The 27,914-nt window shown below is 38.6% G+C and overlaps 2 protein-coding genes across 4 annotated transcripts in view; one reads left to right on the top strand and one right to left on the bottom strand.

Annotated features, from left to right (window-relative positions):
• The window catches only part of MPHOSPH6 (M-phase phosphoprotein 6), a 31,252-nt gene extending 22,691 nt beyond the window's left edge, over positions 1 to 8,561 (bottom strand). For all 3 annotated transcript variants that reach the window (XR_010382263.1, XM_010980491.3, XM_031457993.2), the window contains exons 1-2: positions 8,471 to 8,561; positions 4,998 to 5,110 (exon numbers count right to left, since the gene is read on the bottom strand). Coding sequence is in view for 2 of the 3 variants with exons in the window: in XM_010980491.3 (XP_010978793.3) it covers positions 4,998 to 5,110; positions 8,471 to 8,521 (164 nt within the window). In the remaining variant the exon portion in view is untranslated. The remainder of the gene's footprint in view (positions 1 to 4,997; positions 5,111 to 8,470) is intronic.
• A 137-nt stretch (positions 8,562 to 8,698) lies between these two features.
• CDH13 (cadherin 13) overlaps positions 8,699 to 27,914 on the top strand; it is a 1,287,194-nt gene continuing 1,267,978 nt past the window's right edge. The window contains exons 1-2 of the mRNA XM_064488932.1: positions 8,699 to 8,902; positions 24,269 to 24,370. The gene's annotated coding sequence lies outside the window, so the exon portion shown is untranslated. The remainder of the gene's footprint in view (positions 8,903 to 24,268; positions 24,371 to 27,914) is intronic.

The raw sequence follows: 27,914 nt of genomic DNA, 5'->3' as shown, positions 1-27,914 counted from the left end.
ACACAATGTAGAGACCAAAAGTATTTAAATAAACTGGAATTTTCCAAACTTTAAGCAGTTTCTTTGATGTTTGCACTACCCACCCAGTTCTTATTAAATTTACAGAAATCAGTGTTCTAGGCAGCTTGAAGAGTGTATTAGTTGCAGCTCTCAGCTATAAATAACAATGACTGACCCTGGATGACTTAAGCAGAGACGTAGTTTATTGTAAGGATACCAGGTATCTCACAGAATCACCGGGGGAGCTGGATGAGCAGAACTGGGAAATGGGCAGAAATAAAGGTGGCTAGGTTGTTGACCCCCAAACCAAAATTATGCTAAAAAACCTCCCTAGGACAAATGATGCTACTGCTGGGAGGGCTAAACAGTGGAGATTACAGCGGGCATCGGAGAGGCCACTGCTGCCCTGGAAAAAGGATGCAGGTGTGGATGTTTCAGTCTCCAAAAGGGGCTCTCCCCTGAGTCACCAGTTTATGACCCCAATCCCAGGTGAACACATCCAGCCACAGCCCAGCTATCAACCATAAAGCAAGGTAGGAAATCAAAAACTTGGCCTTTATGGCTTCTTTAGCAGACTGTTTCTTGTCCGACAATCCTGCCCTGCTTCTTCTCAAGATCCACTCATTCATTCACTCACTCAGCAAACACTTACTAAACCAAACTATGGGCCAGGCCCTGTTCTAGAGCTGGGGAGACAGCCATGACTGACAAGAGTCTCTGCTTTTGCAGAGGTTACATTCTAGACAGTGATGCCAGATAATAAATAAAACACTTAGACACTGGATAAAGATGAAGAAGGTTATTCCACTCCTGGTCATAAGGGAGTAACTGGTATCAAACCAGCCCTCCTACTGTGACCAATAAATTCAGGCACATGTTCTCCCCAACTTTTTGTTCAGCCTTTTCCATAAACTTGGGATTCCCTCTCAACTGCCCAATCTTGTTCCTTGCAGAGTGCAGCTGATAAAACATCACCAATGTCCCAAGTAAATTACCTCCCTCATGAAAGCACCATACACAGGCATTTAAGCATTCATTTAAGTCAAAAGATGGAACTAAATGGCAGGAACGGATTCATAGCAGGACCAATGGCTCCTCAGAAAGCTTTCCCATGGGTTTCCATTGACCTGGTAACTTTGACATTAATATAAAAAGGAGCATAGTTGTTTTGTTACCTATAAGCCTAGTTCCAATGATGAGGAACACAAATTGAGTTAGCAAATAAGGGAAATATTCCAAAATTTAACTGTAAACATTTTGTATTTTAATTTCCCCATTTTTATTGATAAGGATCTATAATTTTAGAGCTAAAACATATCCAAGAAATTACCTATTTCATCTATTTTTGCAGTTGAGAAACTGCTACTGAAAAAAAAACAGATTTGCCGAAAGCCACAAATAATATGTACGTGGCAAAATAGGGCAAAAACTCACTGTTAGGAAACAATTCTTTATGGGTCTCTTATTTCTGCACATCCTGTGAGTGAGGCACTAAATGCCCATTTGTTCCAAACTATCTTTCCAAGGATATGTGTATAGTTAACAGCTGTGGAAGACAGAGCTATTCTCCTCCAGAGCAAAGCACAGATTTGCTTAATGTCCAGTATAATAAAGATAATGCTTCCTTGGGGGCGAAGGGCAAGTTTGTTTGCAGTCCAGTATCAAAGACTCAGGTTTCCTAAGCTCAGGCCTTCTCTGCTGTGATGCAGACCTACTGTGGGTACCACATTAGCCCCAGTGGGATTAGGGAAAATGATGTCAATGTGATGCTCACACTGCTTGGTGTGCTGTGAGTAATAAAGTCCTTTGTCTCTGACTCAAGAATCTCATACCTTCCCCTAGTATCCATGAAACTGCAGCAGGCCCATTTGTTAGTTTGCAAGTAGGGTCAATTTCAGATCTCACAGTTCTTAAGTTCACCGGGCCAAGATACACAGGCACAAGAAACACAGTAGCCAAAAATATCTTTTAAGCAACATCCTATAGCAAAGGGGCAATTAAACTGGCTATACTCACATTCTCTATAATGGGCCACATCCTTTGGAGAAAAATAATATGGCAACAATATACCAAAACCTTTGATATGGTAAACTACCCCCAGGAATTTATACCAAGTATCCTATATCAGGTTCCCTGAAAATAGACTCTGAGACAGTTACTTGCAGAAGTTTTACTGGGGAGTACTGTTTGGGAGATGGCCCTCTATGGAAATGCAAGATTAGGCAGATGGAGAAGTTGACCTACAACATGGCTACACTAAGGCCCCAGTTGCTACAAGGAGCTCTGGAGTTAGGAAAGCCCTGCAGTTGTTCCAAGTTGAAGCAAAGCAGCCAGACCCTCATCCCCCTTCATAGCCTGGTTACTGGCTAAGGGTGTCCTATAAGGGGAGGTGTGAGCACTGAATAGCTCTAGCAGTCATCACTGAATTACAGACCAATATAGCTGATGGCAATCTCTAATTTCACAAAGAGCAGTAACCCTCTGGAATAATTCAGATGATACAATCAAGGAAAATATTCACAAATGCAAATGAGCAAAAAGAGTGGGTGAATTTCCTGATACTTAAGTATAAGTAAATACATAAACTGCTAACATTTATTGTGCTTTCACATGTATTACCTTATTTACTTCTCATAATGGATGTGACAGGCACTATTATCATACATAATATAAAAATGACAAAACACAGATAAGATCACAAGTAAGCAAGTGGCAGAGGTGGGCATCAAACCCAGGTCCTTCTGTCTCCAGAGCCCATGCTCTTAATGAACCAGTCCAATCCAGTGTCTCCCTATTTGGGGTGTTAAAACACACACACCCCAGGGACATATTCATTTACCCCTCCAGCTCCACTTGCCATTCCTCCCACTGCCCCCCGCCATCAGTGCCTTGGGAGGTTGATCTGAATATAATACATGGAACAGTTCTCTGCCTATGGGATTACCTCTGCTGGCTGTGCCCTCAAATAAAGGTAGCAGCTCCTGTAAGATGCTCTCTCCACGCAGCCTGTCTTCAGATTCAGTAACCACTGCCTCCCCCAGACCCTCCAGGCCTGGAATGGAAATGACACAAGCCAGGGTGCTGCAATGTCCAGAGTGGCTTCCCTACACCCTGCCCACACTTCCGTAGTCTCTGTTATACTCTCCTTACTTACCCAACCTGACAATGCCATCTCTTCCTGCCAACATCCCAAACTGATATCCATACCTATATGTAAACAGAACACTGAATGATGGCAAAAGGTTATAACTTACTGCTATGGTCTAAATGTTTTTGCACCTCCCCTGCACCCGAAATTCATGTTTAAAATCCTAATCTCCAAAGATGATGGTACTAAGAGGGGAGGCCTTTGGAAGGTGCTTAAGTCATGAGCTCATTGAGCATGGGGCCCTCATGAATGGGATTAGGGCCTTATGAAAGAGACCCCACAGAGATCTCTAGCCACTTCTACCAGGTGAGGACACAGTGAGAAGGTGCTGGCTATGAACCAGGAAGAGGGCCACCACCAAAACATCAAATGACCATGCTGGTATCTTGATCTTGGACTTCCAGCCTCCAAAACTGTGAGAAGCAAATTTCTGTCGTTTATAAACTATTCAGTCTGTGGTACTTTGCTATAGTCCCTGAACAGACTGAGACATTTACCTCCCTAGGAAAGGACTCTAAAGGTCATTTTTCTGGGACTAATATGCTGTGTTGAGGGGGTGGGGTGGAAAGAATACTGAAAATAAGATACAAACTGTCTTGCTTTTCAATAAAAGTAAGTGATACCTGGAATACTTGGAGGCAACGCATAAAATCAAATTGTAGCTCCTTACCAGTAATCTTCTCTTCCTACCAAGCCCCACTCCCAAATCCATACCATCTCCAGCATCATCTTCTCTTTCCTCACTAACATCTTGCTTCCTCTGAGAAACTGTACAGAAAAGCATGCAGAGAAGCAAGCAGAGAAAAGAAATTACTTTCCTTCCATTCCTCCTGGGGGTCACATTTTCTATCTTTAGGGAAGGAGGTCTAAATTTCCCAAAAAGATCCAGAAAAGGTCAGCCAAATGAACAAGGGAAAATAATATGTTAAAAAGGAAAAAATTAAATTACAAGGTATGGAAAGAGAAAAACATAAATGTGCTTGAAGATAATAAGCAGGATCTTCAGTCATTTGACAAAGTGTAAGTAAAACTACCATAACCACGAGATTACTAACTGTAAGGAAAACATCAAGGAGAAATGATAAATAGCTTCCAGAAGAATTTAGATAAATTAATGGTGTGAGTCCCTTACTCTCATTCAAAATTATTTATCATGTACCAACTAAGCTTAGAGGTGGAAGAGAAACGGTCTAGTGTGTTATCAAGCTTCAGTAGTGACTAGCTGGTGACTCTGGGTAAGTCATACTCTCTTAAGTTTCAGTTTTCTCAACTATAAAATGGATGGAATGATAGGAGCCAGCTCTCAAGTTTGCTATGAGGATTAAATAATTAAGAGATGTAAAGTGCTTAGCCCATCCAGTTCCCAGCACACACTACAGACTCACGACACATTAGCTAAGAGGACTGGTACTAGAAATAAAAATTAAAAAAAAAAAAAAAAGAAGTAAACAAAAAACTCTTGACCTGCCTTTACAAAGCTCAGCTGGAGAATTCTGTTACTGACACAAAACTGGAGAGACCTGAAGTACATATCTAATCTTCAAAACTTAATACGACAGAGAGCACATTAGATTCTCATGAAAGGTCACCAGTTTCTACCAGAGACTTAAGGGCTAGATTCCTTTACTCAATATGAAAAAAGAACGATGTTATAAATGACGGCCAAGGACCAAATAAAATGTACAAATCCAAGTAGAACGCTTGGAGACTTAATAATGAAAAAAATTATTTGCAAGGCTAACTCAAGAAACTGAATAAATACTATTTCATGGGTTTTATGTCACTGGAATGATGAATCACATTTATAGGGATTTCCCTTTGAACACCCAAAGTGTCGTAAAAAACCTACTCTTTCTCTTTAAGCTCAGGCAAATCCAAGTACCAGTGCTCTTCACTAATGATTTTCTTTTCTTCCTCTTCTAGTTGTTTCTTGGTTTCCGAGTCCAGTCCTCTTTGCATGAACTGTCAAAATAAAATAAAATCAGTGTCAGCTACTAACATTTCCAACTTACAAAACTCATTTCTCCAGGAATCCCATCTTGTGAGTGAGGCTGGGGGTGGGGCAACCAAGCAGCTGAGCCCCGTCCTTGACAACATCACACTAGGAGGGAACCTGCCAGAGCACATCAAAAAGCAACGTGTGTACTTTCTTCAGAAGACTTAGAGAGAGCTTTACCAATTTTAGTTTTTTTCTGATTTAATAAAGCAGGCAACAACAACAAAAAACTGTACGCAATAAGTGTCACATTAAGTATTGCAGTTTTACATAATGGCCAGTGAGGAAGGGCTAAGGCCGAAGACTGAACCACAGGCCAGGACAGGCAGGTAGGAGACAGAACGTGAGAGGGGCAAAAAGCAGAAAATGAGAGATGCAGTACTTCCCGAATCTCTCTCTGACCCAGGAAGCCCATAGGCCTTTGCACCTGCTGATCTCAATCTGTAATGCCCTTCTCAAGTTCTTCCACCTGGCCAACTCCTAGCCCTTCTGACATGTGAAATTAACCCTAACAGCTGCAGGCAAAATCAGCATCTTTTCCCTAGGAGCTTCCCATGGCAACTTCAACTAGTCTCACAACATTTAAATTTCTTGAGTATCTGTCTCTTCTGAAGACCTTCAGGGCAGGGACTGCGTCTGGATAGTCTCCTTCATCAGTATCAGCATGATGAAAGACGCATTGCAATGGCTCTATAAATACAGACTGAAGCCAAGCTGTACCTGTAAGCCTAGTCTTCACTCATACCTATCCTCTGAAATGCTGATCAGCTCTTCATTCTAAAATCTGCAGAAGCTCAACTGAAAATAGGCCAGTGGAGAAAACAGCACTCCTGCTGCTAGTCTCTCCCTAGCACAAACAAAAGCTTTAGGGAGAAGGGTACAGCTAAATGGTTAGAGCACATGCTTAGCATGCACAAGGTCCTGGGTTCAATTCCCAGTACCTCCATTAAAATAACTAAATAAATAAACTTAATGACCCCCCCCAAGAGGCAAAAGGGAAAAAAACTATTTCCTAGGGGACAGGCGAACAAACCAAGAAATTAATTGCAGCAAAATGATAAAGCATCAATATTGGAAAAAAATACATTCAGAAAACATCCAGGAGCCTCCCAGAAGTTAGGTCCAGGGTTCCACTGGTTTCCATTTACCCCATTTCTGTCCCTTATCCAGGTTCCATATTACTGTCCCCTCTATTCTGGTTCTTCCAAAAACACAAGCATTTTTAGGCATCAGAGCTTTCCCAATGACTATTAAGTGAAATGACAAAACTTGAAAAATGTTCCCAAATAAAATATAGTGATAACATCAAGTTCTGAGGAGAATGTAAACAAACTGGATCACTCCTACACTGCTAGTGTAGGGGAAGTAAAATGGTATAACCTCTGTGGAAAACAGCTTGACAGTTTCTTACCCAAATAAACATGCACTTACCATACAACCCAGCATCTGTACTCTCGGGCATTTATCCCAAAGAAATGAAAGCTTATATTCACTCAAAAAGTTATACAAGAATATTCACAGTAGCTCTATTTGTAATAGCCCCAAACTGGAAACAACCAAAATACTCTTCAACAGGTGAATGATTAACTACTAGGGTACTTCCATACCACAGAATACCAGTTAGCAATAAAAAGGAACTATTGATACGTTCAACAACCTAGATGGATCTCAAGTGAATTATGCTGAGTGAAAAAAAGCCAATTTCAAAAGGCCACATACTGTATGATTCCATTTATATAACATCTTTGAAATAACAAAATTACAGGAATGGAGAACAGATCCATGGTTGTCAGAGGTTAGGGTGATAGAAGGGAATGGGCGTGGCTACAAAGGGGTAGCTCAAGGGGACTCTGTGATGACAAAATGGTTTTGTATCTTGAAGGTGGTGGTGGTTACATGAATCTAGACATGATAAACCCTCTCTTTCACACACAAAGGAGTCCACATAAAAAGGTGAAATCTGAGTAGGCTCTGTGGATGGTACCACTGTCAGTTTCTTGGCTTTGCACTGTACTTGAGTGAAATAAGACAGGGAGGTGAAGGGTGCACAGGCTCCCCCTTGTACATTTTTTGCAACTTACTGTGAATCTATCATTATTTTAAACAAATGTAAAAGCACTCTTTGCACCTAAAGTGTTTTGGGTCCTCATCCTTTTACCTCTGTGTCCATACCCTCACCACAGGAAAGCACTGGCAATTTCTGGAATGCATACCTTTTACTTCCCAGGCCTTCTGCCTCTGCTACTCAACATCATGCTTCAATTTTCTGCCTGGCAAAATAGTCCCCTGGGAAGGCTCGGAGCACGTGTCCTTAGGGCTTCCCCTGACTTTTTTGGCCAAGCGCTTCCCAAGCCTGTTCCCATAAAAGAACACCTTTCCCTACTTCTAAGACAGCCTTAGGAACACTGGCTTATTCTCATTATGCTTCTGTGTCTCCCAAAAGACTGAGATTATAAATAGCAGACCATGTTTCTTGTTCATCTTGTATTATTGGTATTCAGGCTGTACTTGGGACAGAAGAAGAGCTCCATAAAGGTTCTCTGAATATATCGTAACTCACATTTCACCTCCACTGTTAAAATTCTTTCCATTCCCACCACCACTGCAACACAAACCCAGATCATCAGTTCTATCTGGTCTTCAGGACTACAATTTTGTCCCTTGTCGGGTCCTTCTTTCACCAATGTATTCTTCACAGGACAGTTAAAGAAATAGAGAAAAGTAAGAAGCACAGCTAATGATACTTTCCCCGGTGCTCAACAGCTTCCCAGTGCTACAAGATAAAGGAAAAAATCTTTAATCTGGCGTAAAATTCCTTGCATGTAGTGACTACTGGCTCCTTTTCCAGGCCCATTTCTCGCTACTTGCCTTCTAGACATACTGAACGACCCTCAGTTCTTGGGAATTACAGATTTTGGGCGGGGTTTGCCTCTCGGATTTCTGAAGTCGCTTCCCCTCAGTTCATGTCGCTAACGGCCCCCACCCTCCCACCTACCCTTCAGTCTCTTCTCCCAGACAGCCCAAGTAAGTTCCCGGGGCTTCCGGCGCTTCTAGCACCACTGCACTCACTACGCTGTGTCCTAACAGCCTGCTTACGTGTCTACTTCTCCTACCAGGCTGTGGGCTTTATGAGAGAATCCGCCAGATTTATAATTTGGTTCTCACTGCCTCACGCGGAGCAGAAGCTAAGTGAATGAATGAACGCGAGAGCTAGAGGTCCTACAGGACCTCTCTAGTGCGCCGGTACACCCGCCGCCTCAGCCTCAGGCAGGTCGGGAACACCGGGTACCCCTGCCGCCTGGCCTGCCTCCCCCGCGTCCCCGCACCTTCATGCGCAGCAGGTTCTTGGACAACTTAGTTTTGTGCTCCGCCGCCATACTGAGTCCCGCCCGGCGCCGTGCTCCGCCACTGGGCCCGCCGCGCATGCGCGAGACTGCGTGCGTCTCAGTGTCGTCTTACGTAGCGCGCGTCGTCCCGCCCTGTGGCCCCGCCTCCGTTTCTCGCGTCTCCGCGCGGCCCGCGCTTTTCGCGAGTCGCCTCAAGGAGCGCTCGTCTCGTGAAGAAACTCGGGGTGAAGGCGCAGGCTCAGAAGCAGGAGCGAGAGCGACTTGACCCCTGGAAGGAGACTCCAGAGAAGCAGCAGCTGGAGGAGGCCAGAGTCCCGGCAGCTGCGAGCTGTCGGCTGCCTTCCCCGAGGGCTTCGGCCAGGCTTCCTCAGGCCCAGCGGACCCGGTCCTGCCGCTGACTCAGTCGCGCTGGTGAGAACTTTGGGACAGTTGCCACACTGGCCGTCCCGCCCAGGCCGTTTCTTTCACGTGTTTCTCACGTGGATGGCGGGCTTCCCATGTTCTGCATCGCTTTACGTGTAATAGTTCATTTTATATTCACAATAAGCCCATGAAGTGGTCATTATCCCCTTGTTGTAGTTGAGTCGGCTGAGGTGCAGGCAGATTCCAGAACTAGCCCAAGGCCAGAGTGAGGGAGGGGCCGAGAAACCCAGGCAGTGTGGCCTCAGAATGGCCTTTAAATACTTACACAAATACAGTGGCAAAGTGCTAAATCCCCCTATTAACAGTTGTGTGCGTCCTTCAACCTGAATGACCTTTCTGTGGAGTAGAAAGGATGGGGAGAGACATAAGCATGAGAAAGTGACTTTGTTTTAACCCAAAGAATTGAAAGAACATTGCAAAGACGATAGCTTTCATGCTTTGTATTCCACCTGTAGACAGTTTCCACACTATTCACAGGTGTTACACTTTGGAAAACAAACAACCTAATACCTTTTCAGCCAATAGCAGGCATTGTATACTGAATTCTTGTGCTGGGTACCACACGTATACTATTTTATTTAATCCTCTTAAGAACTCTGAAGAAAGTATTGTTGTCATCATATATATAGGGAACCTGAGGCCCAGAGAGGTTAAGGGACTTACTAGAGTTCACACAGCTGGTGTTAGAGCTGAGATTAATAAAAGCAGTGACACTTGATAAAAACATGGCCGTGCCCTGTCAGGTTATCTCAGAGGAGTAAATAAAGTCATTACAATGTGGTACATGTGAGACACTGGGCTAATTTCTGAGGTACAATAGTGTGTAGGAACACACGAACTCCCTTTCCTGGGACTGACATTCTGACGAGTGCAATGGCAGAAAGAAAATGGTGATGGGATAGAGTGACTTTCACGGTTACTTTAGATAAGGTGGTCTGGGATGCTCTTGGTCATATTATAGTGCCAAGGCTTGAAAGTTGAAAAAAAACCTGTTGTATGAGAGGTTGGAGGTAGAGTGTACTAAGAAGATGGAATAGCAGCTGTAAAAGTCCTGAAATGAGAATAAGATGAGTTGTCATAGAGTTTACCAAGTGGGAACAATAGAGCTAATCATATGTTAACGGGTTGAATTGTGTGTCCCTTCAAAGTTCATCAGAATTTTGTCTCAGAATTTGGCTGTTTTTGGAAACAGGACCTTTAAAGACCTTACAATGAGGCCTTAGAGTGGGTCCCAATCCAGTCTGACTGCTGTTCTTAAGAGAAGAAATTTGAATACACAGGGAGGCACCAGGAATGCACACGTGTAGAGGAAAGACTCTGTGAGGACACAGTGAGAAGGCAGCCATTTGAAAGCCAAGGGGTGAGGCCTAAGGAGAAACCAGACCTGCCTACACCTTGATCTTGAACTTCTAGCCTCCAGAACCATGAGAAAATAAAGTTTTATGTTTTAAGCCACCCAGCTGTACTATTTTGTTATGGAAACCCTAGCACACTAATACATCACAAAATTAGCTATAGATTAAAATTGTAATAACAGCCCTATGTGAAAAGCATGGGGTTCATGAGAGGGTATAGCAAAGGCACCTGAACCATTTTGCCCTGGAAAAGGGAAAAACCCTTAAAGGTGTGACATTTAAGTTGAGATCTGAAAGGGGAGGAGTTAGCCTGGGGAAAGTCCTTCCAATCATTTAGTTTGTTTGGTTTTTTTTAAAATGGTGATTGAACTGGTGATTGAACACAGGACCCCATGCATGCTAGGCACACACTCTACCACTGAGCTATATACCCTCACCCCCAATCATTTAGTTTTGTGCTACCATAACTCCCATACATCTACAGAAAACTTTTCATCTTGGAAAACTGAAACTCTAGCTGTTGAACAATAACTACCCATTGCTTCCTCACCTGGCAACCACTATTCTACTTTCTGCCTCTATGAATTTGACTTCTGTTTGGGATTTTGAAAGAAATTCTGTGGGAGCAGAGGTGAAGAAGTGATCCATTCTGACTATCTGCATCCAGGAAACAACTATGAACTAGATCTTGAAGGACAGGCACATATTTTGTCAGATTCAGAGGAAAACAGGTCCTGACAGAAATAAGATCATATGTACACCAGCTAAGGATGCTAGAAGCTCCATACCATCCCTGTGGATCTCTTTTGTTACCAGTCTGCATGCACAGTGGATTCTGATTCATTTTCCTGAAACTGGTTTCATCATGATCACTTTCCTGTTCCACAAGTTTCAGTGACTACTATTGCCTGAGGAACAAAAGTCAAATTCTACAGCCTGCTTCTCAAAATTCTGCATTTTTATTTGACGAAGAAAATGCTTATAATTAAAACTGTTCCTTAAAGTCTCTTCCCACCCATCAAAATGTGATAAATGAGAAGTGATTTAAGAGTAATAATGTCATTTTAACTTTGAATTAAACTCCTAGACAGGGAGAGTAACTACTTGATCTCTCTATGCTATTGAATTGTAGAAAACAAGATGCTGGGTCTCACACTCTGTAATGTGTTAACCTGTTTTAGGGACACGGCCAAGAAAACATCCTTTGTGGGGGAAGAGATTTTTTTTTTTTAATAGGTCTTCACACAATTCCGAATCCTTTCATAATGGAGTTTGTTAGAAGTGTGGAAACCTCCAATTCCTTCCAGTTACTAAATCCATCAAGAAAAGGTCCCATGCGTCTCTTCACTCTTGTAGCTGATGTTATCTAAGGCTGTGCAGCCCAGTACAGTAAGCCTAGTCATGTGTAGCTACTGAGCACTTGAAATGTGGCTAATGTGACTGAGGAATGGAATATTTAAATTTAAAAACTTAAGCAGTGTAACATATTTTCTTGTTGTAACATTTTATTGTTTTGGAAGGACTGCATTTCACTTAACCTTTAAAAATTTAGTATCTACATTGAGATGGGCTGTAAGTGCAAAATATATACCACATTTCAAAGACTTGGAACAAAAAAGTAAAATATTAGTATTTTTCATATTGATTACATGTTGAAATAATAATAGTTTGGATGCATTGGTCTAAATAAAACCTAGCATTAAAATTAATTTCATCTTTTAAATGAGGCTACTAGAAAATTTAGAATTATATATATATCTTCTTTTTCTTTTTCTTCTCTCTTTCCCTACCTCTCTGACTTCCTCTCCCTCCCTCTCTCTCCTCTCCCCTCCTTCCTTTTGGTTTTTGTTGTTGTTGGTTTGTTTTGTTGTTGTTTGCAAGTACCAGAAATTAATAATGGCTTATTAAATAAAATGGGAATTTATTAGAAGGATATTGGGTAGTTCACAATAAGGCTCAAGAACAAGGGCAAGTTAAAGGGACAGAAACCAGGGCAACCCAAGGGTCTAGGAAGCAATAATCAGTGTCACTGCAGAAATGCTGAGCACCAACTGATACCTTTGCTTTTAGGACACTCCAATTTTCAAAGTTAAGGAAAGAATCTCATTGAGTCTTAGCTAAGAAAGGGCAAGATATGATTTATAGTCCCCATAGGACTGTACAAAATAGGGGAGGGTAATTCTTTAAAGAGAAATTGGGTGCTATAACCCAGAGAAGATAATCATTATAATAGCGAGAACAGCCAAGCCAAGGTCAAGTTTCTATTTAAGGCAGGAAAGAAGACTGTTCCATTGACACAGCCATGGAGGATAAATAAGGAATGTCAGCTGAGAAACACATACCCAACATCAGATCTACTTTCTCACAGAAAATGCTCCCTCTTACTGCTCCCCTGTTTCATTCAATAAGCAAGTATTATAAGCACATTTTGACTCTGGGTCAACCAGCCTAAAAATCTAAGTAGTGTAACACGTCCTTTCTGATCTTATATTCAGTTAAGTCCTATCAATTACTTGTTAGTGGTTATCTTGGATAAATTAGAACTTAGTCCTGAAAGTGGCCTTACAGGACATCCAAGTAAGTAATTTCTAAACATCCGTCCTTAGTTATGACAGAATGACCAGAGGAAATTAAAACATTGAAAATAAATTATTCGTTATCCTAAATGATTCTGAGGATCAGCCAGGATTTAGAAACTACTGAGCCACATGAATCTCCCAATTATATAAACCAAATTGCATTAACTCAGTAGAATTTAGGTTTGTGAACTTTCCATTTAGCTTTCTTTTTATCGTGCCCCAAGTCATCCTTTCTTTTCCATTGCCATAAGGTATCCCTGGCTAAATCTTACTACTTTATGATCATCTAACAGTCATAGACTCCTATTTTTTTTTCTGTCTTCTGTGTTTTTCAAATATTCTTGAAAATCTCTTGTGTTCTTAGCCCTTTGGTGGATGCTGGGGAAGCTACCCCTCCCCTGTCCATATGCCACAGACAAAGGAACAGTTCTTAAGTACTCTCACAGAGAGAAGAGTTATGGCAGGGAACCTAGTCTGAATTTGGGGAGCTTGGAGAGCCTTCCTTAGGGAAGTGGCATCTAAGCTGAGACTTCAAGATGAGTTAAGAGTATGCCAGACAAAAGGGAAATGTGGGAAGAATGAAGGAGTGTGTCAGTCAGATGGAAAGATGTTTAAGTGATGCATGTTGTGTAAATGATAAGTCTAGAGTGGCAAGCTAGGGCCAGATCTTAAAGGCCATATGTTAAGTTGGTAGGATTTTGAAAGTTGCTGTGAAGCTATTGAAATGTTTTAAGCGGGAGAATGGCATCACTTAAAAATTGCACAATAGAATTGTGTCAATCTTAAGATCACTCTGGCTGAGCAGCAAATAATTATTAGAACTAATAAATGAATTCAGTGCAGTTGCAGGATATAAAGTTAATATGCAGAAATCTTGCATTTTACACACTAATAGCAATCTATGAGTAAGAGAAATGAAGAAAATAGTCCAATTTACAATTTCATCAATAAGAAAAAATGCCTAGGAATAAATTTAACCAAAGAGGTGAAAGACCTCAACTCTGGAAACTATAAGACATTGATGAAAGAATTTGACGATTATACAAATAAATGGAGAGAGATAAGTGTTAATAGATTGAAAGAATATCATTAAAATGTCCATACTGTCCAAAGTAATCTGCAGATTCAGTGCAATTCCTATCAAGATACGTATGGCATTTTTCACAGAACTAGAATGAACCATCCCAAAATTTGTATGGGACCACAGAAGACCTCAAATAGCCAAAGCAATCTTGAGAAAGAAGGACAAAGCTGGAAGTATCATACTCCAAGACTTGAAATTATAGAAGGTTACAACTTCTAGTGATTAAATTTATGGTACTGGTACATACATATAGAGCAGTGGGACAGAACAGAGAGTCCAGAAATAAACCCATGCTCGTATGGATAATTAATATATGACAAAGAAGGCAACAATATACAATAGGGAAAAGACAGTCTCTTCAATAAATGGTATTGGGAAAACAGGACAGCTACATGCAAAACAATCAAATGGGACCACTTTCTTACAACGTATACAAAAATAAACTCAAAAGGGATTAAAGACTTAAAGGTAATATCTGAAACCATTAAACTTCTAGAAGAAAACATGGGCAGTAACCTCTGACCTTCTTAGCAATATTTTTTTAGAAGCATCTCCTTAGGCAAGGAAAACAAAAGCAAAAATAAACATGGAAATATGTCAAACTAAAAAAAAAAACACTTATACAGTGAAGGAAACCACAAACAAATCAAAAATAGGAGAAGATATTTGCAAACTATGTATCTGATAAAGGGTTAATGTCCAAAATATATAAAGAACTCTTACAAAATACCAAAAAACCCCAAACAACTTGATTGAAAAGAGAACTTGAATAGACATTTTTCCAAAGAAGACATACAGATGGTCAAAAGGCAAATGAAAAGGTGCTCAACATCACCAATCATCAGGGAAATGCAAGTCAGAACCACAAGATACTACCTCACACCTGTCAGATTGGCTATTATCAAAAAGACAAGAAACAAGTGTTGGCGAGGACGTGGAGAAAAGGGAACCCTCATGCACTGTTACTGGAAATGTAAATTGGTGCAGTCACTATGGAAAACAATATGGAGGTTCCTCAAAAAAACTAAAAACAGAACTACCATATGATCTAGCAATTCCACTTCTTGGTATTTATCTGAAGAAAATACTAATTCAAAAAGATATTTGTAGCCCAACATTCATTGCAGCATATTTACAATAGCCAAGATATAGAAGCAACCTAAGTGTTCACTGATGATGAATGGATAAAGAAGATGTGTGATATATATATACACACACACACACATATAGATATGTGTGTGTATATATATATATATTCCATTGTATATGTATATACTCAGCCATAAAAAAGGATGAAATCTAGCCACTTGCAGCAACATGGATCACCTGGAAGGTATTATGCTAAGTGAAATAAGTCAGAGAAAAATACCATGTTATTTCACTTATTTGTGGAATCTAAAAATTAAAATGAACAAACAAAACAGAACAGAAACAGTTTTTATAGAGAGAACAAACTGGTAGTTGCCAGAGGAGAGGGGACTCGGGGAATGGACTAAATAGGTGAAGGAGGATTAAGAGCTACGAATTTCCACCTTTAAAATGAGTAAGTCATGGGGATGTAGTGTATATAGAGAGAATATTGTCAATAATACTGTAACAACTTTGTATGGTGACAGATAGTAACTGGTCTTCCTGTGGTGATAATTTCACAATGAGTGAAAATATCAAATCACTTTGTTCTACATTTGAAACTAATGTTGTATGTTAATTAAACTCAATAAAAAGAGGGTTTTAGAGACTGAATTAAAAAAAATTGCTCTAGCTGAAAGTGGAGTAGGGAAATGGAGGAAGAAAAAACAAAACAAGGCAGGGAGAAAGTCTGACCCTAAAGTAATCTCAAACATTCGTTTGGATGACTCTTCCTAATATCTTTTAGATTAGTTTCCTATTTTAAGTAGTTAATCCTGTCACCTGTGAGATAAAATCCAGGCTGATGGTCAAGGCTTTCTACACCTACCCTCTAGCCTTATCTCGTAGCTTTTTAGCTCTCAATTTTTATGCCTCAATTTAGCCTTCTCTAGCTAAACTGATCTACTCACTATGCCTCTAAACATTCCATATTTACTCTCTGTGTAAATATTCATACTGCCTTCTATTTCTGGAATGATGCCTGGAATAATGTTTTCTCTTCTTTCAGCTTTTCAAAGCCTGCCTGTCTCTCAGAACCCAATTCAAATTTCATCTTTCTCTACATCAACCAAAAATGATGATTCCCTTTTTTCCCTGAATGCTGATAGGGCTGTTTTACAGTTTCAGTGTTTAATTATACACTGCCTTTTATTGTCACCTAACATGACTGCAGGTGCAGGAGGGCAGTTCTGAGTTTTATAGTTACCTGAATCTTTCACAGCTTTAAGCAGTTCTTAGTATACTCAATGAATACTTATTGAATGAATAAGTGAAAAACTTCTCTTTAAAATGGGTGAGACAGCATCTTTTAAAATTATACACACTCTTTAATAACTTATAAGCCCCCAGAATACCTAACCAATTCTATCTAGTGGAATTGACATTTAAACTTTTTTTTTTACTTTACAAAAGAAAAAAAATAAATGAAAGGCCAAGGATGTGGTAATGAAACTGGCTTATTTTCCTGTACTAATTCTTTCAAAATGTTCTGTTCAGTTAAAAGATATAGTATCTTTGGACTTTCTATGAAAGTTTCTAAAGAAGCCAGTTGCTATGGGGATTGTGAGGAGAAAAAATTAAAAAATATGATCAATTTATGCAAATGAAACTATTATATCTAAACCTAGAAGACATTTGTGGGGGATGGAGGAGGTTCTCAGAAAGAAAAAGAATGTGGAAATGAATTGTTAGGGGAACATGTTATAGTTGTAGAAGTCAAGCCACAGCCTAAATGGATGTTTATTTTCTTCAAGAGGAAATTGTGTGTTTACTAATAATAAGGAGGAACAAAACAAAAGTTAAATCAGAAGGCTGGAGAGACTAATGGTTTTCTCTTTACCTATGACAGGTTCTTACTATAAAGAAAACTTACAGAAGTCAAAGCCAGTAGTTGAAAAGGAGGCTGCTGGGACTTACTAACTAAGCCAAATCAGTGGCTTTGACTGTTTTATATTCCTCTACCACTCTTAAGAATATGAGTGTCACCATTACAAAAATTAAAAAAGCCCATTATTTTTCTTAGAAGGACAATTATACATTTGTATCTACTCTGTTATTTTACTTATTATTTGTAGTAAGTTTTGCACACATTAAAATGCATTCTACCTTTTGGAGAAATTTTTCCTGTTACAACTTTACAGTAAAAACAAACAAACAAAAAACCTACTCTCCTAGATTACTACCTGTTTTTGTTAAGCGTGCCTAAAAAAATCAATGGCAGATGCATTCAGCCTTGCACACTTGCTGGATGGTGTAGGTTGATGGAGAGTAAAATCTTAATTCTGATGCTGGTGCTAAGTCCTTGTCTAGTGTTTGTGCCACAGTTGGGAATTCCTGGCCTAGAGGACATGGACAAGCCAGGGCAGGGTTTTTGTGACAAAAGTGAACAATTAAAAGAAAGAAAAAAGGGTTTTCTTTTTGAATCCCTGTAAGGTATAAAAGGAAAAGAGAACTAGCAATGATGTTTTGTGATAAAAAGAAAAAGAATCTAATTAGATATTAGATCTTTTGATTAAAAAACTCTGTTTTTCAATTACAGTGTATTATAAAAGTAATATCTTTTACTGTAACTAATAGAAAAATATAGAAATGTACTAGTAGGAAAATGAATGTCTTACCTGCTTCACTCTCCCAACTCCCATTCCTCAGAGGCAACTTCTGTTAAATCCTTTGGCTTTAAAAGTTTGCAATAGAAAAATACTCTTTAAATAAACTTTATATTTATTGAGTTGTTTTAAGAAATAAATCTTTCTGATAGTAAGAAGGCATTGCAAAGTGTTATAATCTCTTTTCTTTCTCAGATATGCCTACAGGTGTTTGTTTCTTTGTTTTGTCCTGTTTTATGATAAGTTTGGCCATGATTTACTACCACCATTTGGGTGGCAGCCTAAATTGCAAACCCTGTAGAAGTCAGTTCATCCTTGTCATTGGGTTCTATGAAACTCATCTGACAAATGTTAACTTTGCACAAATATTTTTAAAGGAAGAGTTGAACAAAATTTTCCTCTTGTTCCTAATGAGAGAGTGTGAGAGAGAAAAAGAGAGAGAGAATCAGAATGCAGCTGAGCAAAGGAAGTATCTAGTGACCAGAGGTCTCTTCCATTAAGTAACTTGCTCTTGCCCATCTACTCAGCAGCTCGAGAGCCAATGAAACCTCTTAACTCTGTGAGGATCAAATGAGATAACGTATGTGAAAACACCTTACCAAATGTACAAAGCTGTGCAGGTGTGAAAGATGGTTACTAATTACAGCATAGAAGGAGGTACTGGAGATTGAACCTAGGACCTTGTGCATACTAAGCATGTGCTCTGCCACTTGAGCTATACACTCCCCCTCTGGTGTGGTTGCTTTTTAAATGGAGTAGTCTGTGTGAATTAACAAACACAAACCCAGATCTGTAAAAATTATTGCACATTTTTATTTTCTTTAAATTCACTTAAATCCAAATCTAAGTAAAATCTCATCATACTTCTGAGCTGGCAGAAATTAAATCTATATATTTATTAGGGCTTTCCTGTCCCAAATACTGTGCAAAGTTTCAGGATTTTAAATGGTACCAAAGCATAGTGAAGATTGTAGCTCTGGTCATTGATCATTGGATCTCACTGGATAATACGGAGATGGCTGTTGTCCAGCTAGCTTGGTCCTTTTAGGCTGCTCCCCACAGTTTCTAGTCCATGCTTGGTGTTCATGAATCTTTGAAGGGACTGGGGGCCAAGCATCCAACCTCTCTAGGTTCACCACACAGCCACACCCTTGTCTTGCCAGATTCGGTGTCTCACTAGACCTTCTGAATCCTGACTTCTTTCCGTTATTGAGAAAAAATTTCCTCTTCCCTTTTGGCTATCCCATCTGCTTGCAGGCTACTTGGGCATGCTCCTTCAGTGAATGTAGACATTGACAAGAGTTTAGGAAGAGCTGTAAAATCCAGGCAGCTTCTGTTCTGTGCCCTTTAAGATATTAAGGGCTTGGCTGCCTTTTTGGAACTACTGAGGTGTGCATAGAGCAAGATACCAACCAAAGATTCAAAAAATCATTCTACTCCAGTGGCATAACTCTTGGCTTCAGCAGGGCAGTTTTGGTTCGTGCAATCCAGACTGTGTGTGTCCTCTTATCTGGGTGAACAGAGCACACAACATCTTCTTGAGTTTTTGGCAGCACATAGACTAAAAAATTTCTTTTTTCATCCAGCTGCTATAATTTCAATATAAGAGAAAAAGGAAAACACTTCTTTATGAACTCTAAAAAGAAGTAATTATAATAGTAATTTACACTTGTCGGTAAATATCTCCCATAACATTAGTGAATATTGCTTCTTTGGGCTGGTTATGTATTTGGATTTTTATAGCAACATTCAAACTATAAGGAAGCTAAGTTGTTTTTTGCTTGTGCTGCTTAAGGGATGGGTGTTGGGAACCATTAGTTTTGTTGATTAAATTAATCAGAAATTAATTACTGCAAGTTAAATGCATAGCTGTTTGGAATTTAGTAGATAAATTTTAAGCATAGAATATGGAATTTTTTTTAATATGGAAAATTATTAAATATTAAAAAGTATTAAATATTAAAAATATTAAAAAGTAGAGAGGAGGGTATAGCTCAGTGGTAGAGCACATGGTTAGCATGCATGAAGTCCTGGGTTCAATTCCCAGTACTTCCATTAAAAAAAAAAAAACCTAATTACCCCTCCAACCTCCCTCCCAAAAAACCAAAAAACTTTTTTTTTTTTAATTCAAAAGTATAGAGAAAAGTATAATTAACACCCGTATACTCATCAGCCAGCTTAATTATTAACTCATGGCCAATCTTGTTTTATTTATATCCCCTTAGTTTTCTTCTCTCCATTCCTCTTCCAATTATTTTGAAGCCAGTCCTAGGCATCATATTATTATCTGTAAATATTTCAGTAAATATCTCTAAATGGTAAAGGACTTAAAAAAATCAACATAATCACAATGCCATCATCACTCTCAAAAGTTAAAAAATGGTGAGCGAACACTATGTCCTTATTTTCATTATTTATCCTATTTGTCTCATTTAAAATTTAATATTAAATTTATGTCAATAGCATATTCACATCTAACATATACTGAAGGATATCATGAATATGTTGTTAAGTGAAAGAGCAAGTAATAGAATAATTTTTATAACATTCAATTATTATTTAAAAAATTGTAAATAACTACATCTGTTTTTGTCTAAACATAAAAAGGGATAGAAACATATACCCCAAACCAAGAACAGTTGTTACTTTTAAAGTAAGAATAATCACAGTTGGTATTGGGGATGGGTGTAGGACTCTGACTTTAACCTGTCCTTCAGTATTTTTTTTAAACATTTTTTTTATTGAGTTACAGTAATTTTACAATGTGTTAATCCTTCAGTATTTTTTATTTTATAAAATATATGTATATTACTTGTGGAATTAAGTTTTCAAAAGAATTCATGAAAGAAGAACTTAAATAAATTATGTCAATATGAGAAATGAGAGACATTCTCAGATCAGGATGTCCTGTCCAAATATTGTCCCTCAGTTGGATAATCTTACTCCTAGGTTAATAACAGTAGCAGCTTGCATGTATTATAGAATGTTGGCTATGTGCCACACACTTTGAAATGCTTTCAATCTGATTACTTATTTCTCACCATAACCCTTTGTAGTGAGTATTCCCATTTCACAGATGAGGAAACATGAGTTAGGAAAGTTAAATAGCCAGAGGTAGGGAAGAGGCTGACCAGGCTTGGAAGTGAGGTTGTGGGACTCTGCTGCCCATGCACTTCACTGATCATTCCACTTCACTTGAATCTGAAGGTCTCATTGTTACAGAATGAGTTTTGTTATTTCAGTTCATACTTGTGTGATTGTTTTGTTGCTTAACATCCAAATTACCTGTAGCTACTTTATTTTATTTTACTATATTTTATTTAATTTTTACTATAAACTCAATAGCTCAGGCGAGACCAAGTAGTAATTCTTCTCATTCCCCCCTTGTGTGTAGAATCTGACTGGCCTGAAGGGCTAAGGGGAGAAACAACCCAAAAAGACTTTATGCTTTTCTGATGTCAGAAACATTTAAGTAACAAGCAGTTGGTTCTTGTCATTAGTGGCTTTCTGTGCAGTTATCCAGCTGCCTAACCTTTCTTTCTTGGTGGAAAATGTCATAAAACTCTTCTTAATTTATCTAAACATAAGACAAAGAGATTAAAATTGTATGGAAATAGAGGTGTCCAGCACTTTTATTCGAAATACATTTCAAATCATAGATTTAAACAAGCTATAAGTATCTTCAAAAAATTTGTTATGGATTAGTCCTGCATACTGTAGCAGGTTTATTTTTCACACCTTGACCTTGGCATTCATAGTGCTTTCGGCTTTTTAAGGTCTTTTTTGTTGTTGTTGTTCAGGAATAACAAATTAACTTTATTATATAACATAAAAAGAATGCAACAGGAAAGCAAAATAGTCTATGTAACAAAACACCTATATACACAAAAGCACCATGATACATAAATTATTTTTGTATTCAAAACATTGTTATATCCCTACCTACTGGGGATAATTGAGATATTACTGAGTACCCAAAAGAAAACTGTGTAACCCAAAGAAAATTGATCCTTACCAAAATTTGCTGAATTTATTCAAGTGATTTTTAAAAAAAATGAGTGTTTTGAAATTTTCTCTCTTTTGCACTCTTTTGCTCTATCTATCCCGTCAAGGGATCATAGGAGCTCCACAGACCAGGTTGAGAAAGTGCCCCTGACAGACAGTCTTCTAGAGCTTAGACAACTTGATGTCCCTCTTGACACACAGAGAAAAAGTAGTAACAAATATGAACTACTTCACATACTGCAGGAAGATACTTTCCAATCTTGCTTGTATTATTAAAGTGAGATTCAATGCTTTAATCATTTAGATCTAAACATTTGCTCTTCAGACTAGCTGAACGGTAGGTCACTCTAGTGGGTAGTTCACAGTGTTGGAGAAATAAATTTAATATTAATTCTTCTGGAAATGTATAGCTCTACTCTTTGTCTGGATACTCCAGAGATATTTTGAGGAATCTTACAAATACTTATTATTATGTTTGGTGAGATGGTTTGAGATAATTCAATTCTAAATCCCTTGGGAGGTTCAGAGAGAAGGGAGACTTTTTACTCTGAAAGGGGAAGAATTTTCCACTGTCTAATGTAAGGAAATGTACATGCTTTGGGAGGTTGTTAGTTAATTCAGAAGCCTTATTGTAGGAAGCCCAGTTCTGTTGGCTGCCCCCTAGGTAGGTCTCATACCAGGGTCTGGGGCAATTCATGATTTGACAAACTGCAACCTTACTCCTCAAGAAGATGTATCTTTCCTGTGACTTAGTACTATATTTCGCTTTTTAGTTATTTCTTCCTCTGGAGTATGTTGTAATTGTTGCTAGAAAGTAAGTGTCCAGACACGAGTGATTAATGTAACTTTAATATAAAGCATTTGGCAGAGGAAGATTCTGTAAGGTCACAGCTTATATTTTAAGTGTTAGGGCTGGAAATTTTCTTAAAGATCTCTGTTCAACTGTTTATTTAACTCCTTAGGAAACTGTGGCTCCAAGCAACTAGTGGCAATTCCAGGACTAGAGAAATCACATTAAACCATAATTAAGTGTTTTGGCTCTGAAGTCCCAGTCTGCCTACCACTTATCAGCTGTATGACTTTGTGCAAGTTATGTCACCTCTCTGTGCCTCAGTTTCCACATATGAAAATGGGAGGGCATATTGGGAGGGCTATTATGAAGATTAAATAACTGAGTATGAGTTAAGTACCTGGTACAGTGCCTGGAACATAGTGAGTACTGAATAAATGAGGTTAGAATTTGAATTCGAATTCATGTTTCTTACCTCTCAGTTGATTGCTTTACAGTTGTCCCACATTATCTCTCCTGACATCCCTTAAGTATATTTTATATAGCATTAAAAATAGTTCATTAAGTTCATTAGTGTTATTTCTCATTAGAATTAATTAAATATTTTAGAAAAGAACACATATTTACCAAGTATCATAACTATTTTTTTTTCTGTATGAGAGATGACCATGTAATAAATGAAGAATTTGGAATGAAATGAAAAAATTAAATGATGTATGTCTGAGTATATCAGGTAGTACTTTATGTAATAAATTACTTTTTAATGCATCCACAATTCCTAACTTACATAACAGTTGACCACTTTAGTGGCTCATTAGATAAATTGAGCCCAACTAACCAACACAAATTTATTACAAATGCACATCTGGAATGTGAAACTGTTCCTGGAAACTCATTGGAACGGAAATTTCCAGTAAAGGGAACTCTTGATTTTTCAATAAAAAGTGAAATATCTATTCTGGGTCCATGTAGATGATACGGATTTAGCAATGATTTGTTCCTCAATTATAATCACTTACTGCCTTTTAAAGAGAGATTCACATCTTTGCAGCTTTCTGTGAAGACATACTGCTATAGCAACAATGGCTAATCTTAGATCTATGATACTGTCCAGCAGTTAAACTCAGTGTCAGCTCTATGCATTGAGCCATGTGTCGTGAGTTAAGCTCTATTTCTATTCTTATCAGGTACATGTAGCAGACACTTTAGGGCACCTACTCCACTAACCTTGTTTCTTGCTAGTAGAACCCGAATTTTTCTCAAATATTGGGTGGCCATGTCCTTTGGGGGAAGTTGGAGTTCCCTTCAGCCTTGAGGGGTGGTGAATTTTGAATAGTCCAAACCAGACATTTTGCCCTTTCAGTGATTGATTTAGACATGGGTTTGTGACACAATTTTGGTCAATGAGGGCTAAGATGGGAGTCTTTGGGGGAGGAGGGTGCTTCTGGATAAAATTTATGCATAGAAGGAGACACTTCTGCCTCTGATTGTTATCATCTTTATATGGTGCTTGGAATTGTAGAAGCCATCTTAGGACCTTGAGGAGGATCCACAGGGGACAGGCCAACATGCTTACATTGGCAGAGAGAATAGATAGAAAGGGCCTGGGTCCTTCTTGATGTTGGAGAATTACCAAGTGAACTCACACTGGAACTACTCTACCTCTGGACATCTTGTTTTGTGATAAAAGTTACTGTTACAGCCAGTTTTATTCAGCTTCCTACTATTTTCAGTGAAAGCATGCTAACTGTTACAATGTAAAGTCTCATAATTATAATTCTAGTTTCTGTGTGTTCTTTGATTATAGTTGCCAGAATATGCTGAAGTCTGAAAATTGCTCGGCAGGACCAGACATAGCACAGGCCCCTTCTCTCAGTTTAACTTGTCAGTGACCACTATCTTGATAACTGTAAGTATTTAAACTTGTATTAACCAGTGACATTTCATTATACCTTGAGTTAGTGTTTTAGGTATAATCATGTAAATATTAAATTATAAAGCTATTAATCTCATAGGGTCCCATTTTTGCTGAAATTTTATTTCCTCTGTCAAGTTCTTTGGGTACCATCATTCTGGGGCCAACCTGAATGGGGGATTACTTCATTCAGTGTAAGGAATGCTGTAGACCTTTTGTTACATTAGCACAGCCATCTCCTTTGAACTGACATACTGTTTTCCTAACAAAAATGTTTAATTTAGATGTCTTAAAGTTAACTTTCCTTTTTTTTTTAAGTCATGAGCACAGAATCATGTAATAGCATCTGTAGATTAAGAAGACTGAACATATGTTGGGATTAGTGTGATAAATGAAACAGAAAGTTAACATGACATTTATTTCAGATATATTTAATTTTCCTGCTGGTGATTACTAGACATAGATGTTAACTGATTCATGTAAATCACCAGAGTTACAATTTATAGGAGCCTTATAAGAAATACAATTGGATAATGGTCATTTCTATAGGGAGATCTCACCACCTTTAGAAAGTTTTACTCAATTCATTTCAGTCCTGAATAAGACACTCCATTTTGGCTACTATCCCTTTACACATGTACTGTGTATGGTCACTGACAGAGTCACATCCCCCTTTACTATGTGAGTAACTCTTCCTTTTAATGTGGTTTCATCAAGATATTTGTCTTTGGACCCATTAGCTACCAAACCATGAATGTAAATGATGGGAGGTCTCAGTTGACGATGATAATGTATAGTCAGGTAGTTTATCAGTTATCTAGGCAAAGCAAACTGTGAGCGAGCTACACAAAGGGGCCTGTTCTGGGAGACCCTTAGGAAAGTCCCTAGGTGGGGCCTGAGCACTTATCATTGATGTGTAGTGATTTCTTCTTTTCCTGGTGTTACAGAGACTAATAGATTGTGATCATTGTTCTTAATCGAAGAACAAAATCCCTATTCCCTTTTCTGGTAGATAGGCTGCTATGTATTTACAACGAGGAGAAAAAAGAAACACCTACATAAAGCGTAAGACATGCCTGCTTAAAGCCTGTTAATGGAGAACACCTGCTTGCCAGTACTTTTTGTTGGTTCATCTGCAGCGACTGGGAAGAAATTATTCTTTCCTATCCCATATAAGAAAAGCAAAGGTGTGAAGGATGTTGCTGTGGGTTTTCAATTTCTGTGTATAGACAAGTAATGCCTTTTTCAGGACTCTGTCTACTTTCTGGGAAACCTTCCTCCAGTTCGATCCCTGCAGAAACTCACCAGTAGGAGTGAAATGTGTTTTTTCTTTCTGCTTCACTCCCTAATTGAGCAATACCAACTTTGGATGATTAACACCTATTTTACTTTTAGACAGGAGTTCTGGAACTAGTATGAATAATATTGAGATATTGTTTGGTATTTCATTTGATAGGAAGTAAAAGTATGTGAGAGTCTGTCTTCTGGCATCCTGAAATTTCCTCTCCATCTTGATATAAAGAATCAAATTACAGTTTATTCTGGAGTTGAGAGTCATCCCTAATTTTGGAGAATATTAGGACAGACCCTAAAAATTCTGTCTTTAATGGCATCCATGAGGCCCACAGCCTCAGATTAGTGTTGAATCACTAGCTCCTTTGGGAAATAAGAATATGAATATTCGTGAGGGCCAAGGGGTTTATGTAGCTATTGTGCTAGACTCTGTATGCTTGACTTCTTTTTATGCATTTTATGCAAAATGAAATAGAAAAGTCTTTTTGAAAATTTAAGTGTCTCATTTGTATTAAGGAGTGCCAAGAAAATTCTATGTGTGTGTATGTGTGTGTGAGAAAAATCCCAGGGTGGTCATTTGATCAGCCCCTTTATCTTCTGGGAGAAACTCCTTCAAGTGCTGAAAGCTTTCAGGTTCTGTGTTTCATTTCAATAAGAGAGGTGAAATTCCAGTGCAGGGACACATAAAGCCTCATATAATTATGTAATAGATCACATTCATTTTCACATTTCAGAGTATTCTTACATGTTTTGTAAGTGTTTTTGTCCAGTTTCTACCCTGTAATGTAAGCCCTTTTTGTGAGCAGGTCTTCTGTATTCTAATTCTTTTGTATCCCCTTCCTTTTGTATTCGTGTACGTGACACACATTGTAAACTGCAGGGATTCAGTAATTCCTGATAACTTGCCAGTTTTAGCTAGTAGATAAAGATTACAAAAAAACTTAAGCATTTACCAGCAGGAGCAGTCTTAAGCTCTTTTCTTAAGGAATACATTTAGGGAAGGGTGTGTAAACATTTTACTTGTCTTGGTAACATTCTTCCTATGATTTCCACTTCTTAAAGTAGCAGACATAATTTAAGCACTTTAGCTTCTGCTATCATCTAATCTATTAAGCATTTAATTGTCCAGTGTACATTTTATTTTATACATCCTTGTCGACTATACCTTACTTCCTGTTTTGTTTTTCAGGGTCATTTCACTGTTATTTCAAATGCCAGTTTTGCTGCCCAGTCAAGTAAGATATAAAGTACAGGAGGGAGACTGGGTCTTGGGATATTAAAACTTTTTCCCCTGGGCTGGTTTGGTCTATTATTTGCCTTCTATCTCTAGAGTGTTCACCTGACCGGTAGTTAGCATTCAATGGCAACAGTGAAGCCTGTACTCTCAGAGAGATGCAGGGAACCAAGGGTGCAGCTGAAGGAAGAAGCAAACACCGAAATAGATGTATCTGCCTTGGTTAATGAAGGTCACAGATGGAAATACTTTTTTTTTTCCCCTGTGGTCATGCTGGGATTTTAGAACTGATGCTATTAATCAATCTGTCCTAAAACAGAAACAGTTGCAAATATGTAATAGAGTATCCATGGAATAGAAAACAAACCTTTAACTAAGCCTGTTTTTTTTTTAAGTTGAAAAATGTTGCCAGCCTGTTTTTGATGTAATTGAAAATGTTTAGAAGCTTTCCTGAGGAGTTGATTAATACATCAATATCAAAAAAGGCAATTTTGAGTCTAATTTTGTTTGTTTATTGTGTAATACAGGATTCTTGGCTTTGAAATTCTGCCATGCAGGGTGAAAAATGACTGTCAGTGTGAAGCAAAGTACTCTATTGAAAAGAACATTGTGTCTAATAGGGAACAGCTGATATCAACCCAATGACTGCTATCTGGAATTACAATATCTTAATTAGTCTGATTGGTTCTTGTGGGTGAAGGAGAGAAGCCAGATTTGGCCAAGGCTGGGGATGGTGTTTCTTTTGCCCCATCCACTTTTGGTGCAAGAATTCCAGGGTGGGGAGCTGGTGGGGAGGCACTCTGGTCCAGGCTGAAGGAACCAGGATAGTTTGGGACCTTGATAAGCTGCACAGACTAGAGCATCTCCACAAAAGTGAAAGTGATATCACGAGGGAAGGGTTGGGATAGCTTCTGTAGAAGGATCTGGAGTTTTACTGTGTTCCAAGAAGCTTTTCCAAGGGCTTCTTGGTTTTCTAAATCTGATTGAATTGAAGTAGTTACTTATATATTT

Source organism: Camelus dromedarius, chromosome 9 (genome assembly GCF_036321535.1).
Source record: "Camelus dromedarius isolate mCamDro1 chromosome 9, mCamDro1.pat, whole genome shotgun sequence".
Lineage (NCBI taxonomy): Eukaryota > Metazoa > Chordata > Mammalia > Artiodactyla > Camelidae > Camelus > Camelus dromedarius.
The sequence above is the reverse complement of the archived record's forward strand: the minus strand, read 5'-3'. Positions and strand labels throughout refer to the sequence as shown.